General features: G+C 69.0%; 2 protein-coding genes across 5 annotated transcripts; both read left to right on the top strand.

Annotated features, from left to right (window-relative positions):
• Positions 1-218: 218 nt before the first annotated feature.
• On the top strand, positions 219-11,566 carry SEPTIN12 (septin 12). 3 transcript variants are annotated; one of them, XM_064390342.1, is made up of 11 exons: positions 219-347; positions 2,581-3,567; positions 8,316-8,525; positions 9,051-9,179; positions 9,341-9,422; positions 9,517-9,654; positions 10,363-10,480; positions 10,558-10,653; positions 10,768-10,864; positions 11,074-11,125; positions 11,229-11,566. In XM_064390342.1, the coding sequence occupies exons 1-11, from the start codon at positions 293-295 to the stop codon at positions 11,371-11,373; spliced, it is 2,109 nt and encodes a 702-aa protein (XP_064246412.1). In that variant the 5' UTR covers positions 219-292; the 3' UTR covers positions 11,374-11,566. The 3 variants fall into 3 exon arrangements, with proteins under 3 accessions (XP_064246412.1, XP_064246413.1, XP_064246415.1); XM_064390343.1 differs by lacking the exons at positions 219-347; positions 2,581-3,567 and adding an exon at positions 6,795-7,125; XM_064390345.1 differs by lacking the exons at positions 219-347; positions 2,581-3,567 and adding an exon at positions 7,497-7,652.
• Positions 11,567-11,702: 136 nt separating this feature from the next.
• Positions 11,703-13,409, top strand: MYADM (myeloid associated differentiation marker). 2 transcript variants are annotated; one of them, XM_064390346.1, is made up of 2 exons: positions 11,703-12,966; positions 13,044-13,409. In XM_064390346.1, exons 1-2 carry the CDS (start codon positions 12,331-12,333, stop codon positions 13,281-13,283), a joined length of 876 nt encoding a protein of 291 aa, XP_064246416.1. In that variant the 5' UTR covers positions 11,703-12,330; the 3' UTR covers positions 13,284-13,409. The 2 variants fall into 2 exon arrangements, with proteins under 2 accessions (XP_064246416.1, XP_064246417.1); XM_064390347.1 differs by having other exon boundaries at positions 11,703-13,382.
• The last annotated feature ends 1,181 nt before the right edge of the window (positions 13,410-14,590 follow it).

Raw genomic sequence — 14,590 nt, 5'->3', positions numbered from 1 at the left:
CCGGCCGGGGCTGCCGCCTCCCAGCGCCCCGGGCCGGGAGGGCGCGGCGGAGCTGCGGGGGCCGGCCCGGGGGAGGCGGGGGGTCCCGGGCCGGGGCGGGGGCGCAGGCGGGACCTCCCCCTCCCCTCCCTTTCCCCTCCCCTCCCCCGGCCGCTCCCCTCCTCCTTCCCCTCCCGGCGAGGGCAGCCGGCGCCGGCCCGTCCCGTCCCGGGGCTCGGTGGGCTCGGCCGCGCTGCCCCCTCCGCCTGCGGGGGTCCCGGGTGGGCGGCAGCCCCGGCCCCCCCGGCCCGCCATGGCCCGGCTCTCGGTCAAGGAGCACCTGGACGGGATCCTCTCCGACTTCGAAGGTGCGGCCCCCCCGGGACCCCCCCTCGGGCCGGGAGGAGCGGGGGTGCCGTGGGAGGAGCGGGGGATGTCCCCGGGGGGGAACGCCGCTGTCCGGGCGTCTTGGGGGGCGCGGGTGTCCCCCAAGGGCTGAGCATCGTGGGGGGCTGCCCTCCCCCGGCCCGGAGGCTGATTTGGGGGGGATGCTGCTGGCTGGGCTTTTTGGGGGGCTTGGGGTGTCCCCAAGGGGGGAGCAGCGGGCACTGGGGTTCGGTGCGGGGGTTTGGCTGCTGCTGGGCTGGGGATCTTGGTCTGGGCTGAGCATGGCGGGGGCTGGGACTGGGGGGGATGCTGAGCTGCTCATCTTCGGGGGCCTGGGGGCTCCCCGGGGTCTCAGCGTCCTAGGGGGCTGCGCTCCCCTCCGGAAGATGGATATTGGGGGCGGGGGGTGATGCCCCCGGGGGCTGCACATCGTGGGGACAGGGGGTGACCCCAGGGCTGGGCATCGAGGGGGGCTGCTCTGCCCCCAGCCCGGGGGATGCGGGGCTGCTCCGGGGGGCGCGGCTGTGGGGGCTGCAGGAGCGGGGGAAGGTGCGGGACCCCCGAGCCCGCGGTGTCTCCGTGCGCGCTCCCCGCGTGTGCGCGCTCTGCCCGCGGGCCGGGGGCTGCGGCGGGGCCGGGGCCGGGCCGGGGGCGGGAGGCGAAACCCGACCCCGGGGCTGCTGCTGCCCTCGCCGGGGAGGAATGTGTGCACCTACCCCGGGCACCTTAACCCCGCCGCTGCCGGCTGACACCCCTCAGCCCCCGCCAAACCCCACATCCCCCCCAGCCCCCGCTGAACCTCCTGGCACCGCTCCTTTACCTCCCACCACCCCCGAGCGCCCTGCCACCCCCTAAACCTCCTGCAGCCCCATCTCAACATTCCCCCTCCACCTTCTGACACCGCACTTTCACCCCCTGCCATTCTCCCGATCCCCCATCCGTCCTAAACCTCCTGCCACCCCCCCTTCGCCCTCTGCCACCCTCCAAGCGCCTGCCACCCCCACCTTGCCCTGCGTCCCCTCGCTGCCCCCCCGCCCATCACTCCGGACACCTGGGTGAGGCTGGGTCAAGAGCCAGAGGCAGGTTTGGGGTAAAAGGAGGCATTTTGGGCGGTAACAAAGCAGAGACGTGGATGTGGGGAGGGGGTCGCCGACCCCGTGACCCCTGGCCCCCGGCAGCCCGGGCTGGACCGGCCGCGGAATTACCTGCCCTGGGGAGAGCTGTGATCGGCAGCGCCCGCACCCCGGCCTCTGACCCCTGCCCCGCCCCGGGCACAGGGGCACGGGGGAGGGGATAGGGTCGGACCCTCAGCACCCCGCCGACCCCGCACCGCGCCTGAGGAAGAGGAGGGTGAGGGCGGGCGGGTGCCATGGGTGGGTGCCGGGACAGGCTGGCACACGGAGAGGATGCAGGGGCGCAGCGTGGGCCGCCCCACAGAGCCCCCGGGGGCAGCAGCCGCTCGGCGCTTGGCAGCGAGGATCTGGGGGAACCTGGGCCCCCCGCCCTCCCCGGCTGCCGGCAGCGTGCGGAGCCCTCGGGCAGCTCCTGGGGAGCCCCCGGCAGGGCTGGGGGGCAGGAGGGAGCGGCTGCACCGCGGGGGTTCCCGGGGGTCACCCCGTGGGGTCGGTCCCCCATCCTGTGCCAGGCGGGGTTCAGCAGGAGCTTTGCACCGGGCCCGGTTCCGCGGTACCCCGGGGAGCCGAGGGGCCCATGTGGGGCACGTTGGCACCCGGGGCTGTGCCGCGGGCCCGTGGCCGCTGTGAAGCCGCGTGGGAGGCGCAGCAGGAGCCACCAGAACGGGATGTGACAGTCCCCGAGCGTGGCAATGGCGCTGGCCCCTGCCATCCGCGGGCTCCAGGGTTAAGGCCCGGGAAGGGGCAGGAATCCTGCCCGGGTGCCGGGATGGATGCAGGGGGAGAGGGTCAGGCGGGGATCCGGTTACTCGGCCGGATCCCTTTCAGGGGGAATAAAGCGGGCAGTGTGCTGCGAGGGGAGCCGGCGGCACCGGCCAGATCAACCGGGGAACAATGATAAAACCCTCGGGGACAGCGCCGCAGGGCTGGGGAGGAGCTGGCGCCGGGCTGGGCTCCTCGGTGGGACGGGCTCACAATCAGGGGGCACCTCTGGGTGGTGGGGGGACACACCTGGGGCTGGGCAGGGGACGGGTGCCATCGGGGACCACTCTGGTGCCACCATCTCTCTCTCTGTCCCCAGCGCTCAAGAAGTCGTTTGAGGCAGAAGATGGGGACGAGGCACCCGACTCCTTGCTGTCCTCAGGCGAGAGCCACCAGCCGCTGCAGCGCGGCCACCCTCCCCGCCTGGGCGGCGGCCCCGGCCCCAGCCCGGTGCCCAGCCCCGTGCTGCGCTCCCGGCTCGGCACCGGCCTGGCCACCGGCCGAGCCAACGGCACCGGCATCGCCCGCGCCGCCTCCTTCCAGAGCCGCCAGGCCCTGGCCACGGGGCCGGGCAGCGACGGGGAGAGCCAGCGCAGCTCATCCTCCAGCCTGGAGAGCCCCGCGCCCACCGGGCCCCCGCAGGCACCGGGCAGCCCCCCGGCCGCCAGCCCCGGCTTGAAGAAGGTCTCGTCCCAAGGCTGCGTCTTCCCGGTGGAGCTGGATCATCCCCTCCGCGGGGCCGCCGCCAGCCACGGCTCCCTGCCAGCGCTGGACCTGCACATCGCCGAGGAGCCGGGCCTGGGGACGCCGTGGGGCACGCAGAGCTCTGCAGCCCAGCCTCGCGCCCACCAGCCTTCCTCCTCACCCTCCTCCTCCGCCCTGCCCCCGCACGATGGCACAGAGACAGCCCCGGGGCTGCCCCCGCTCCCCGAGGGGCCGGGGGGGTGGGACGCGGCTCCCCGCACGGTGTCCCGGCCGTGGAGGGTCACCCTGAGCGCCAGCCCCCTCCCGTCCCGCCGGGCCCCCGCTCAGCCCCGGGGACAGGGGGAGGCGGCCCCGGCCGAGGGCAGGGCCGAGGGGCCGCCAGCGCTGCCAGCCCCCCAGGCCGCCACCTTCAGGCTGGTGTCGCAGCCGCAGACGGTGCAAGTGAGCTCGCAGCCCGCCTTCCTCGGGGGGCTGGTGCTGGGGCACCCCTGGGGCACGCCGGCAGCGCCCGGGCAGATGGCACCGCGGGGACCCTGCGTGGTGGCAGCGGCTCCCGGCCAGGCTGCAGACGGCAGCGGGGCGGCGGTGACGCCGGAGCACGGTAGGACTTGTTCTTGTCCCCGTCCCTCTCTCCGTCGGGGCCCCCTCGGCGGGCGCAGCGCTGCCAAAACCCCGCACGAGCCGAAGCCGGGAAAAGCGTGGGGTGACGGCGACTTTGGGGACAGGCGCGCCGCCAGCTCGCTGCTCCCCGCGCCGGGGCCCGCTGGCTGCGGGGGGCCGGGAGCCGAGCGCGGCGCTGGCAGCGCTCCCGGCCCGCCCGTCCCCGCGGTGCCTGGCGAGCCGCCCGCTCCGCCCCGGCGCTCACTGCTCTGCCGGCGCGGAGACAGGTCGGGACACATGTGCCCCATCGGCCGGCCCCGCGCGTGCCGCCTATCGCCGCGATCTTGTCCCGCGTCCAGCGCTTTCTTCCCCTCTCATCCCTGCTGGCTTGGCACGGGGCTGGATCCTGTTCCTCCCTCCCCGCGGGGCGCGGGAGGTGGCGGGGGGCCAAGGAGCGCCGGGGCGTGCTCGGCGTGCGCCCGGTGCCGCGGGCAGCGGAGCCCGGCTCCCGGCACGGCTGTGCCCCCGGCTCCCGCCGTGCCAAGCCCGTGCCCGTCCCCAGGCCCGGGGAGGGGGTAGCCAAGTGCCCTTCCCAGCGGCTGCTCCGGGAGGGCCGGAGGGCGCCGCGGTGGCCGGAGACGGCCGCCACCGCCGCTGCTCCCTGGCTGGGTGCTCGGGGCTCTTTGCCCGTCTCGCTGCGCTGTCGCGGAGCCGCCGTGGCCGGGCCCTAAGTACTGACGCGGCGAAGGCATCCATACATCTGCGCTGAATCAGCCCCCGGCGGTGCCCGTGGCCCTGCTGCCCAGCCAGCCCGGCTGCCCGCGCCTCCCCGGGCCAGGGATGGGGCTGGGGACGGCCCGGGTCATGGGGACACGGGGGAGCAGAGCTCAGGGCTGAGCCGGGTGATGGGGACACTGAGGGACAGTGCTCAGGGCTGAGCCAGGTGATGGGGACACTGAGGGACAGTGCTCAGGGCTGAGCCGGGTGATGGGGACGAGGATGTGGTGTTCAGGGCTGAGTCAGGAGTGATGGGGACACGAAGGGACAGCACTTGGGGCAGTGCCAAGGTGACAGGGACAGGGGGACACCATACTTGGGCCAAGCCAGGCTGATGGGGGCACAAAGGGAAAGTGCTCAGGGCTAACAGGAGGTGACAGGGACACGGTGCTCAGGACCAAGCTGGGGTGATGCAGTTTTGCTCAGGGCTGAGCTGGGGTCATGGGGACATGGTGCTTGGGGACAAGCCAGGGTCACAGGGAGACAAGGGACAGTGCTCAGGGCTGTGACAGGGACAGGGTGCTCAGGAGCAAGCTGGGGTGACAGGGAAATGGAGACATGGAGCCGGGGTGATGAGGGGACATGCTCAGGACAGAGCCGTGGTGGTGGCCGGCAGCCCAGCCTGGGGGGACACACGAGCCAGCGGGCAGCGGGTGGCACCGGCTGCCCTGCAGATGGCCCGGGACTGGCAGGGGGCTGGCACACACCGCTCGGGCACAGCGGTTTCTCTGCCAGGAAGAGGTGGGAACGGGCTGTTTCCTCTCCCGGGAGGCCCCCCCGGCCCCCAGCCGGTGACACCCGTGGGTGGCCCCGGGCCCCGTGGCGCGGTGGGTCCCACGCCCCGCAGGAGGAAGCTCCCAGCCAGCCCCGGCCGCCGCATTTCACTTCCACGCCGGGTCGCCCACGCAGGGCCCGGGGCGAGGAGGAGGAGGAGCGGAGGAGGAGCCGTGGGCAGCAGCCGCCCTCTGCCTCGCACCCCAGGAGCCATTTGGCCCCGGTGACCAGCTCTCGGCGGCAGCAGCCCCGGCTCCGGCCGGCTCGCCCAGGTAGGGATGGCGTGGTGGCAGCGGGCAGGGCGGCGTGCGGGCAGAGGGAGCTGCCACCGGGGCTGGGTGACTTGTCCCCTGTCCCCAGCAGCGCTGCAGGCGCAGGGTTTCGCTCCATGGTTCACTTCTGCTTCTCCTCACCGACGGTCCCCAGCCACCCCAGCCCCGTCCCGTGGCTCCCACGGCCAGACGGACGGGCTGGCTCCGAGTCTGGCTGCAGATGGGGACTGTCACCACTGTCCCCTTAGGTCGTGTTTGGCACTGGGAGAGGCACTGGTGTTTCTGGGTCAGTTCGGCTGGGCAGGAAGAGCTGTGGTGTGGCCGGGGCGGTGGGTGCATGCCCAAAGCTTCCGTCTCTTTGCCAGAGGGGTCAGCTCCCTTGTGCTGGCCCCAGAGCCAGGCTATCCCCATCCCGTGCCCGGCTGCTCGGTTTGGAGCAGTGGTGAGCAGCCGGACAGGGAGCTCCTGTCCCAGCTCATCCTCTCCCAGCACCCTCCACCCTTGAAGCTTTATTACAGGCTTCCCGGGGAACTGGCCAATTAACCCTGCATCGGTAATTAAATCCATGGAGGAGACCACGGACCCGGGATTACTTGTCCCTGTCTGGAAAATAAGAGCATCTGTGATGAGTCCTGGAACAGGTCTGGCTGCAGGAGCCACTTGCCCCGGGGCTCCGTGGGGATGCCGAGAGCTTCCACGTGGCCACCCGGCTGCTGGCCATTAGCAGCGGGGCCTTTTGGCACTGAGCGCAGGGACGGGGGGGCTCCAGAGCCCCGGGGGAGGCAGCGGTGGGTGCAGCCCCCAATGTCACCCCGGACGTGCCTCTGGCTGTGGCTGTCTCCTTGGTGCTGGCCCTGGCAGGGCGCAGGGCAGTGGCTGAGCCCCTCTGTGGGGGCTGCACCCTGGGGACCACCCCGGAGAGCCGGGGGGTGCAAGCACCAAATCCCAGCTGCTCCCTGCCTGCAGTGCCCAGCACCCGGGATGGCTCCAGCGGCTGCACCACTTGGTTCTGGATCTGTCCTGGCAGCTGCCAAGGCTGGCAGGGACTGGGAAGGGGTGCTACGCTGGGGGCACGGGGGGCTGATGTCTCTCGGGGAGGAGGGCTGCAGTCGTTGTCGGGGTCCTCTCCTTGATGGGGACTTCCCACCCCACGTCGCTGCCAGCCTGTGGGCTGTCCCCGTTGGGAAGGACCGTGCTGGGTGGGTGGATCCCCGCGGGGTGAGCATCCTGCCCTCCCCCAGCCCCCCCCGCCGGGTGTCACCGCTGTCACCAGGAAATCCGCGGCTGTTTCACCACTTCCGAGGAACATCCCGACCCAGGGGGCGCAGGGGCAGCTGGGACATGCGACAGTGCTGTCCCCAAGCCTGCCACCACTCTGGCACCCACTGGGCACAGGGTGCTGGGTGGCTCCCACGCCGGGATGCCGTTGCCATGGCAATGGGGGTGTTCAGTTCCATCATCTCCTGGCACCCCGGGCTGGCTCAGGCCGGCCCCTGCCCACGTGCCCCTTGTCCCCTGGCTGCGTGGCACACGGACGCGGTCTCAGCAGGTCCCTCCCAGCCTGGGCCATCGCAAGCTGCCGCTCCAGCCTCGCCGGTGCCAAGCGCCGGCTGGCACATACACAGGGGGAGGCTGCGGCGTGGGGGGACGCAAGCGCCGTGGGGCACTGCGGCAGTGGGGCGAGTGGCAGGGCCACCACCCCTTGTCCTACCCCGCCGTGCCGGGACCGGGCACAGGTGCTGCTGGGGAGGGCGGGGGGCACGGTGCCGGGCGGTCCCCGGTGCCCGTGGGGATCGCACCCGCGGCCAAGCCCTCCCGCTGCCATTCAGTGCCATTCAGTGCCACCGCGGCCTCTCAGGGGGCGATGGGGACAAAGTGAGGACTGGGGGTGTCCTGTGCCATGGGAGGGGTCCCCACCCGTGCTGGCCCGGCTGGGAGGCCGAGCAGTGCCATGCTCCGGGGGGGGCACAGCGGGGTGGGCAGAGCCGGGTTGGCACGGCCCTCCCCACCCGCCAGCCCATCGGCAACCTGGGCGCAGGGGCTCGGCTGCGGTGGGGAGGGGGCTGCGGGGGGCGGGTGTTGCCATGCTGGTCATGCGTGGGAGCCGCAGCCTCGGCGGAGCGGGGCTGGTGCCAGCCGGGAGCCGGCGGAGGGAAGGGGCCGGGCTGCGGCGCCGCCGGGGATGGGGACGGGGATGCGGACGGCGCCCGGGGGACCCCCCCGGCCCTAGCGGGGCGCTGAGCGAGGGCACCGCAGCGCCGAGGTAGGACCCGAACAATGGCCGTGCTGGGAAGCAGGAGGAGGAGGAAGAAAGGGATTTGAGGCTGCCGCACAAAGGGCTGGGGCGGGCACGGTGCTCCTGTGGCCCCCGGTGTGGGGCACGCTCCGGGCACCGTCCCCGGGGACCCCCACGTGTCCCCTGGGGCTCGGGGTTGTGCCGGGGATTGCGCTGCACCCCCGGTGCCCCCGCCCGGCAGTGCCCAGTGCCTGGGCACAATGTGGGGTGGCGCGTCCTGCCCTGGGGCCGGAGCCCCCCGGCTGTGCCGGGACCGGCGCGGTGCCGCCTGGCGCGGGTGGCCGCGGGGGCTGGGCAAAGGGTGCGGGGCAAAAGGTGCTGGGCAAAAGGGGCTGGGCAGAAGGTGCTGCTGGCCGCGGCCACGATGCCCGATGGTCTCAGGGCAGCCTGTGGCATCGTGGGGTCTGGTGGCACGACCACCCCAGAGATGCCCCTGGCAGCTCCTGGGAGCCTCTCTCGCGGCGGGGGTGGCGTGTCCCCGTTGCCATGCCGAGCCTCCCCGGCTCCCGGGAATGTGCCGGGGCTGCATGCCCGCCGGCACGGCCGCTGCTGGGGCAACGCAGGGGTGGGCACCGCGGGGTGGGCACCCAGGGGTCCAGGCTCACCGCCTTTGCCCACCCCGCGGTGCAGGGAGCAGCCTGGAGCCCGAGGAGCGCAGCATGGAGCCGCCGGCCGTGCCGGAGGAGGAGGAGGAGGAGGAGGAGGGGGCGGTGCCCCTCTCCATGGCGCCCAGCCCCGTGGGCTGCCAGCTCTTCGGATACGTGGGAATCGAAGCTGTGCTCGACCAGATGAAAATCAAAACCATGAAGACAGGCTTTGAGTTCAACATCATGGTTGTGGGTGAGTGCTGGGCGTGGGGTTTGCTCCTGGGTGGGGAGGGAATACTGGCTCTGATTCCACCATGCCAAGGGAAATCATGCTTTTAAGGGATTTTAAGGAAATATAAGTGATTTTAAACTGATTTAAGTAGCAAACAATTGAAAATGAGTAATATCCCCTACCACACAGCATAGTCATGCTGGTAGGTGAGCTCATCCCAACCTCTGAGATGCTCCCAAATGGATGTTGAGGGGCTGTCGCCTTGGGGAATAAATTTGTTTGGAAGATTAAACCAGACTAGCCCAATCTGGGATGCTCCCAGATGTGTACCGGGGTCATGACCTTGGGGAATAAATATGTTCCTGGGATAAAATGGATTATCCCAACCTCTGAGATGCTCCCAAGTGGATACCAAGGACTTATTGCCTTGGGGAAGAAATTTATTTGGGGATAAGCCAGAGTTATTCCAAACTCTGGGTTGCTCCCAAGTGGATATCAAGATGTTACTGCCCTGGGGACAAACCAGAGCTGCTGGTGTCCCCTCAGGGCAGAGTGGGCTGGGGAAGTCCACGATGGTGAACACCCTCTTCAAGTCCAAGGTGAGCCGCAAATCCTCCCAGCCCGGCCAGGAGGAACGTATTCCCAAAACAGTGCAACTCCAGTCCATCACCCACAGTAAGGTCACCACCACGCGGCGTGTCCCACCAGCCCTTGGGAGAAGCAGGGGACTGGGCTGGGCTCTGAAGCTGCGTTCACAGCCTCAAACATCCCCCATGCCTGGTCCCCTGCTTTTCCCCAATGTTCCTTCCCCCCTGACCCATGCATGTACCCCACAGTCATCGAGGAGAAGGGGGTGAAGATGAAGCTGACGGTGACCGACACACCAGGGTTTGGGGACCAGATCAACAATGAGAACTGGTAGGACACAATGGGGAGCGGGAGCCCAGCTCGGCGGGGGGCAGTTTGGGTAGAAGTTGAGCTCAGGTGCTGTCCCCCAACTCCTCATCCTCAGCTGGGACCCCATCATCAAATACATCAACGAGCAGTACGAGAGATACCTGCGGGAGGAGATCCTCATCACCCGCAAGAGGAAGATCCCGGACACCCGCGTCCATGGATGCGTCTACTTTGTCCCCCCAACAGGTCACTGGTGAGTCCCCACTCACAGCACCCGTAGGTGAGGGGGTCACCACGGGGTGGTTGTGTCACCCTGAGATGATGGTGGTGGAGTCACCCTGAGGTGATGGTGGTGGAGGCTGGGGTGATAATGATGGAATGATGAGGAACCTCAGGGTGACTCTGGAGTAGCAGTGGTGTGGTCACCCCATTGGTGACAGTGGCGGGGTGGTCACTGTGGGGTGGTTGTGTCACCCTGAGATGATGGTTGTGGAGTCACCCTGACGTGATGGTGGTGGAGGCTGGGGTGATAACCCCACCCTGAGGCGATGGTACTGGAAGAACCTCAGGGTGACTCTGGAGTGGCAGTGGTGTGGTCACCCCATTGGTGACAGTGGCGGGGTGGTCACTGTGGGGTGGTTGTACCACCCTGGGATGATGGTTGTGGAGTCACCCTGAGGTGATGGTGGTGGAGGCTGGGGTGATAACGATGGAATGATGAAGAACCTCAGGGTGACTCTGGAGTGGCAGTGGTGTGGTCACCCCATTGGTGACAGTGGCGGGGTGGTCACTGTGGGGTGGTTGTGTCACTGTGGGGTCACCCCAGGGTGACAGAGATAGGGTATCAGCCTGGGATGGTGCTGGGGTCACCTCCGAGCGACCCTGGGGTGGTAGTGGTGGGGTCACCCACCCCCCAGTGACAAAGGTGGGGACAGCCTGGAGTGACGGTGGCCCTTGTCAGGCTGCGCCCGCTGGACCTGGAGTTCATGCGGCGGCTCAGCAAGATCGTCAACGTGGTGCCGGTGATCGCCAAAGCCGACACGCTCACCCTGGAGGAACGGGCAGAATTCAAGCAGAGGGTGAGGACAGGTCCCCAGTGGGCTCCTGGGCTGCCCCACGTGGCCCCCAGCCCCGGCTCAAGCCCTGTGTCCCTCAGATCCAGGAGGACCTGAAGACCCATGCCATCAGCGTGTACCCGCAGGAGGACTTCGACCAGGACCCCGAAGACAGGGCCCTGAACGACAGGATTCGTGTGAGTGCCGGGGTGCAGGGACGGAGGGGCCAGCCCCTGGGGGGCAGGGGGGGACAGGGACCCTGGGGACCCCTGGGGAGCAGCACCCGGGGCAAGCACAGCCTCTGCTGGCAGGAGAAGATTCCCTTCGCCGTGGTGGGGGCAGACCAGGAGCACCAGGTGAACGGCAAGCGGGTGCTGGGCCGCAAGACCAAGTGGGGCATCATTGAAGGTGAGCAGACCCCTCACAGCCCAGCCCCCGCAGGTGCAGGGAGCAGCACCCACAGGGTATCCTTGCCTGGGTGGGTGCCGAGCCATGGCAGGTGGCACGGGGCTGTGCTGTGCTCTGGTGGTACCCAGAGTGTGCCAGGATGTGCTGCCCAGGCATCCCAGCACCACCGAGCCCTCCTGCCAAGCCTGCCCCTCTGCCTTGCCTTGCAGTGGAGAACCCAGCACACTGCGAGTTCCCCCTCCTGCGGGACCTGCTGATCCGGTGAGCGGGGGACAGGGTGGGGAGTGCTGGACCCCCACGGGGTGACAGCAGGGTGGGGGGGACAGTGACATGATGGCCTTCCTCCCCCTGCCACCCCGGGCAGGTCGCACCTGCAGGACCTGAAGGACATCACCCACAACGTCCACTACGAGAGTTACCGCGTGCGGCGGCTGAACGAGAGCAACGGGCCGGGGCTGAGCCCCCTCAATGGGCTGCCCGGCAAGGGCGAGGCCAGCAGCCACCTCTGAGCCACCCAGCGCCCCCAGACCACCACTGGACCCCATGGCAGTGCCCACCCCTGCCCACCATGGCTGTGCCAGGAACCTGCCTGGGGTGAACCCCCCTAGAGTGCCCAGCTGCCCTGACATGTGTCCCTCGTCCCCAGGCTCTGCCATGGGCACAGACCCCCGGACCCTGTGTGACATTAAAGGTTAATCCAGAGCCTTCAGCCTTCACGCTCCTGTTGGACTCCCAACTTTTGATGTGCCACCCCCCTGCTGTGCTGCTCTGGCTGCTGTGGCTCCCCCAGGCACGCTGGGGAAATGGAGGTGCTGCCTGTGGGGTGTGACGAGGGTGCAGATGCCCTCCTCCTGGCCACCTCACCCGCCCCGCCCAGCGCGGCAGCTGGCACAGCTGGACTTTGAGACCCTTATCAGGTGGTGGAGGTGCCGGGAGGGGAGCGGAGCGGAGGTGCCGAGGGGTGTGGAGGTGTGCCCACAAGGGTGTGAAGGGGCTACACCCAGCTGCGGCATCCCTCTGCCAGGGGCACCGCACGGGTGCAGCCCCTAAACCCCTCAGGGGGACCCAGTGGGTGCTGCCCTGCTGGCTGCCAAGCCCTGGTACCTGTCAAGGTGTCGGGGTGCCCCTCCCGGTACTCTAGGGTTGCACGAAAAGCCCTTTTGTACCTCCTGCCGCAGGCAGGGCCGGGGCTCGCTGCCAGGACGGTGGCACACGGTGGCCTCCTGCCCGCCCCGGCCCCGCAGCGTGCCCGCCCTTTGCCCGGCCCCCGTTAATGATCCACCCGCCGGCCCCCAGCAGCCACCGGCGCGGCGGCAGCGGCGGCAGAGCCGGGGGTCCTCGGCACGGGCGGCTCGGGGGGGCTGGCGGCTCCCTGCCCTGCGCCCCACCCCGCTTCCCCGGCAGCCGGATAAGAGAGGCTGCGGGCAGCGCCAGTGCCCAGCGCGGCGCGGGCACAGCGGTGCACCATGGCCACGGTGAACCTCCGCGCCCTCACCTCCTGGGTGGGCATCGCCCGCCTCCTCGCCCTCGTGCTCTCCTGCCTCACCTTCAGCTTGGTGGCCTCCACCAGGGACTTTGCAGGTCCCTACGGGACGTGGTGCATGTTCACCTGGTGCTTCTGCTTCGCCGTGACGCTGCTGGTGCTGCTGCTGGAGCTGCTGGAGCTCTACCCGCTGCTGCCGCTCTCCTGGGATGACTTCACCTCGGCTTTCTCCATGCTGGCCGCTCTGATGGTCTTCACCTCCTCGGTGGTGTTCCCTGCCATCTTCATCGACAGCTCCTGCAGCGGCAGCCACTGTGCCCGGCAGGCCGTGGCCACCGCCGCCTCCTGCCTCTGCTTCCTCGCCTACGCCACCGAGGTGTCGCTGACCCGCGCCAAGCCCGGCGACATCAGCAGCTTCCTCTCCACCGTGCCTGGGCTCCTCAAGGTCTTTGAAACCTATGTGGCTTGCCTGATCTTCTCCTTGCTGCAGGACAAGTATAAGGAATCTGGCCTGATGTGGTGCTTGGCTGTCTACTCCATCTGCTTCATCTTCACCCTCCTCATCATCATCTTCACCATCGGCCGCTGCCTCACCTACATTCCCTGCTCTCTGGAGAAGGTGCTGGTGGGCTACAACTTCCTGGCCCTGCTGATGTACCTCACTGCCACCATCATGTGGCCTCTCTACAATTTCAGGGGCAAGAGCCGCCCCGATTCCTGCGGCACGGACTGCCCGTGGAACAGGCACCTGGGGGTCACCTTCCTCACCATCTTCAACCTCATCGCCTACTTGGTGGACCTGGTCTACTCCACCAGGATGGTTTTTTTCAGGGCACCTCCCTAAGGGCTGCGGGCGGGGCTGGGGGCGGTGGGACATGGCTGGTGCCGGTGCCGGTGCCGGTGCCGGTGCCGGTGCGGGGCTGCCGGCGGAGCTGAGGAAGAGGCCGGGTGCCTCGGAGAGCTCCTTGGCCCCGTGCTGGAGCACAGAGGCAGGGTGTGACCCAGGGGTGCACACAGGGGGCTGGAGGGGCCACGAGGGGCTTGAGGGGGCTTTGGGATTAAATTGGGTCATTTTTCACTGGTTTCTGCCTCCTCTTTCTTCCCCTTCCCAACCCTCTGCAGGATCCCTGCTGGGAGGTGAGAAACTGGGGAGCACCATTGGCACTGGGAGCCGTGGGTGACTTTGGGGGGCACCAGCAGCACTGTGGGGGCACCAGGCTCCAGAAAACCCTTCCCACTCCTTGTTGACTCGGCACTGGAGTGAAGCAGGGCATGACCAGGGAAAGCCCAACCCGGATGCCTTTTTTTTGGCACCTGCACAGGGCCCTGCCAAACAGGTTCAGGAGGAATGCAGCTCTTGGGGGGGCTGAGAGCCCGCCAGGTGCTTGTCACCAGCATGGCCGGGTCCTTGTCACCACCACAGTAACCCCAGTGGGAGCCCTGCTGGGTTTGGTCCCCGCCATGTAGGCTGGAGTCCCCTTTGGGGGCTGCTGTGGCATCCCCTCCCTGGGGGAAAATGGGGAGGGGGGTGGCTGCCACCCAGTGCCACCAGAGCTGGGGCTGCTGACGCACACCACGGGGGGACAGTGACACCACAGGCTGCTGTGCGGGAAGAAGGCAGCCGTGCAGGGCAGGCAGGGAAGGTGTGCCCGCAGGCAGAGCTCCTGGCACCGCGCTCCCGGATGTGGGATGGGTGCCCATGGGGCACCCTGGCAGGTTTTGGGGCCACTGTCCCCACGCTGCTTCTTCTGCCACTGCTTGTCCTGGCCACAGCCTGAGGCCATCCCTGCTGCCTTGGGACCGTGTCAGGGCCCATCACCACTGCACTGGGCTCACAGGGTGACACAAAATGGGGTCCCCACCACCAGGAGGTGGCACAGACTGGCAATCACAAAAGAGCCGACAGGTGCCCCAGTGCCTGGGCAGGTGGGACTTCTATGGCCAGCGCCAGGGCCACTGCAGGGCTGGGTCCCAGCAGTGCCAGTGATGGCAACACCACAGGGTGGCCTGGGGGTGCCCGTTCCCTGTCCCCACAGTGGCCATCACGCTGGCACTGACGGGCCACTCCCCTGCACCCCAGACAGCAGGGATGGAGGGAACGGCAGAGTTTTGGGAGGAAATAACAGGAAAATGACAGTGGCGAGGCACAGCCCGGTACAGCAGTGCCCAGGATGATGGAAATTAGCAGAGGAAGGCGGACGAGAGGCGCAGGGAGTGACAGAGGTGTCACTGGTGATGAGCTG

This window comes from Passer domesticus, chromosome 15 (assembly GCF_036417665.1).
Source record: "Passer domesticus isolate bPasDom1 chromosome 15, bPasDom1.hap1, whole genome shotgun sequence".
Lineage (NCBI taxonomy): Eukaryota > Metazoa > Chordata > Aves > Passeriformes > Passeridae > Passer > Passer domesticus.
Note: the sequence above shows the minus strand (reverse complement) of the source record. Positions and strands in the feature narration are given on the sequence as shown.

Bases quoted from the DNA above. Each gene is read 5' to 3' on its own strand.
- SEPTIN12 (XM_064390342.1), top strand. From the start codon at position 293: ATGGCCCGGCTCTCGGTCAAGGAGCACCTGGACGGGATCCTCTCCGAC. The intron at 8,526-9,050 runs GTGAGTGCTGGG...GTGTCCCCTCAG, and splicing joins GTTCAACATCATGGTTGTGG to GGCAGAGTGGGCTGGGGAAG. The intron at 9,180-9,340 runs GTAAGGTCACCA...TGTACCCCACAG, and splicing joins ACTCCAGTCCATCACCCACA to TCATCGAGGAGAAGGGGGTG.
- MYADM (XM_064390346.1), top strand. From the start codon at position 12,331: ATGGCCACGGTGAACCTCCGCGCCCTCACCTCCTGGGTGGGCATCGCC. The intron at 12,967-13,043 runs GTGCTGGTGGGC...CTACAATTTCAG, and splicing joins TTCCCTGCTCTCTGGAGAAG to GGGCAAGAGCCGCCCCGATT.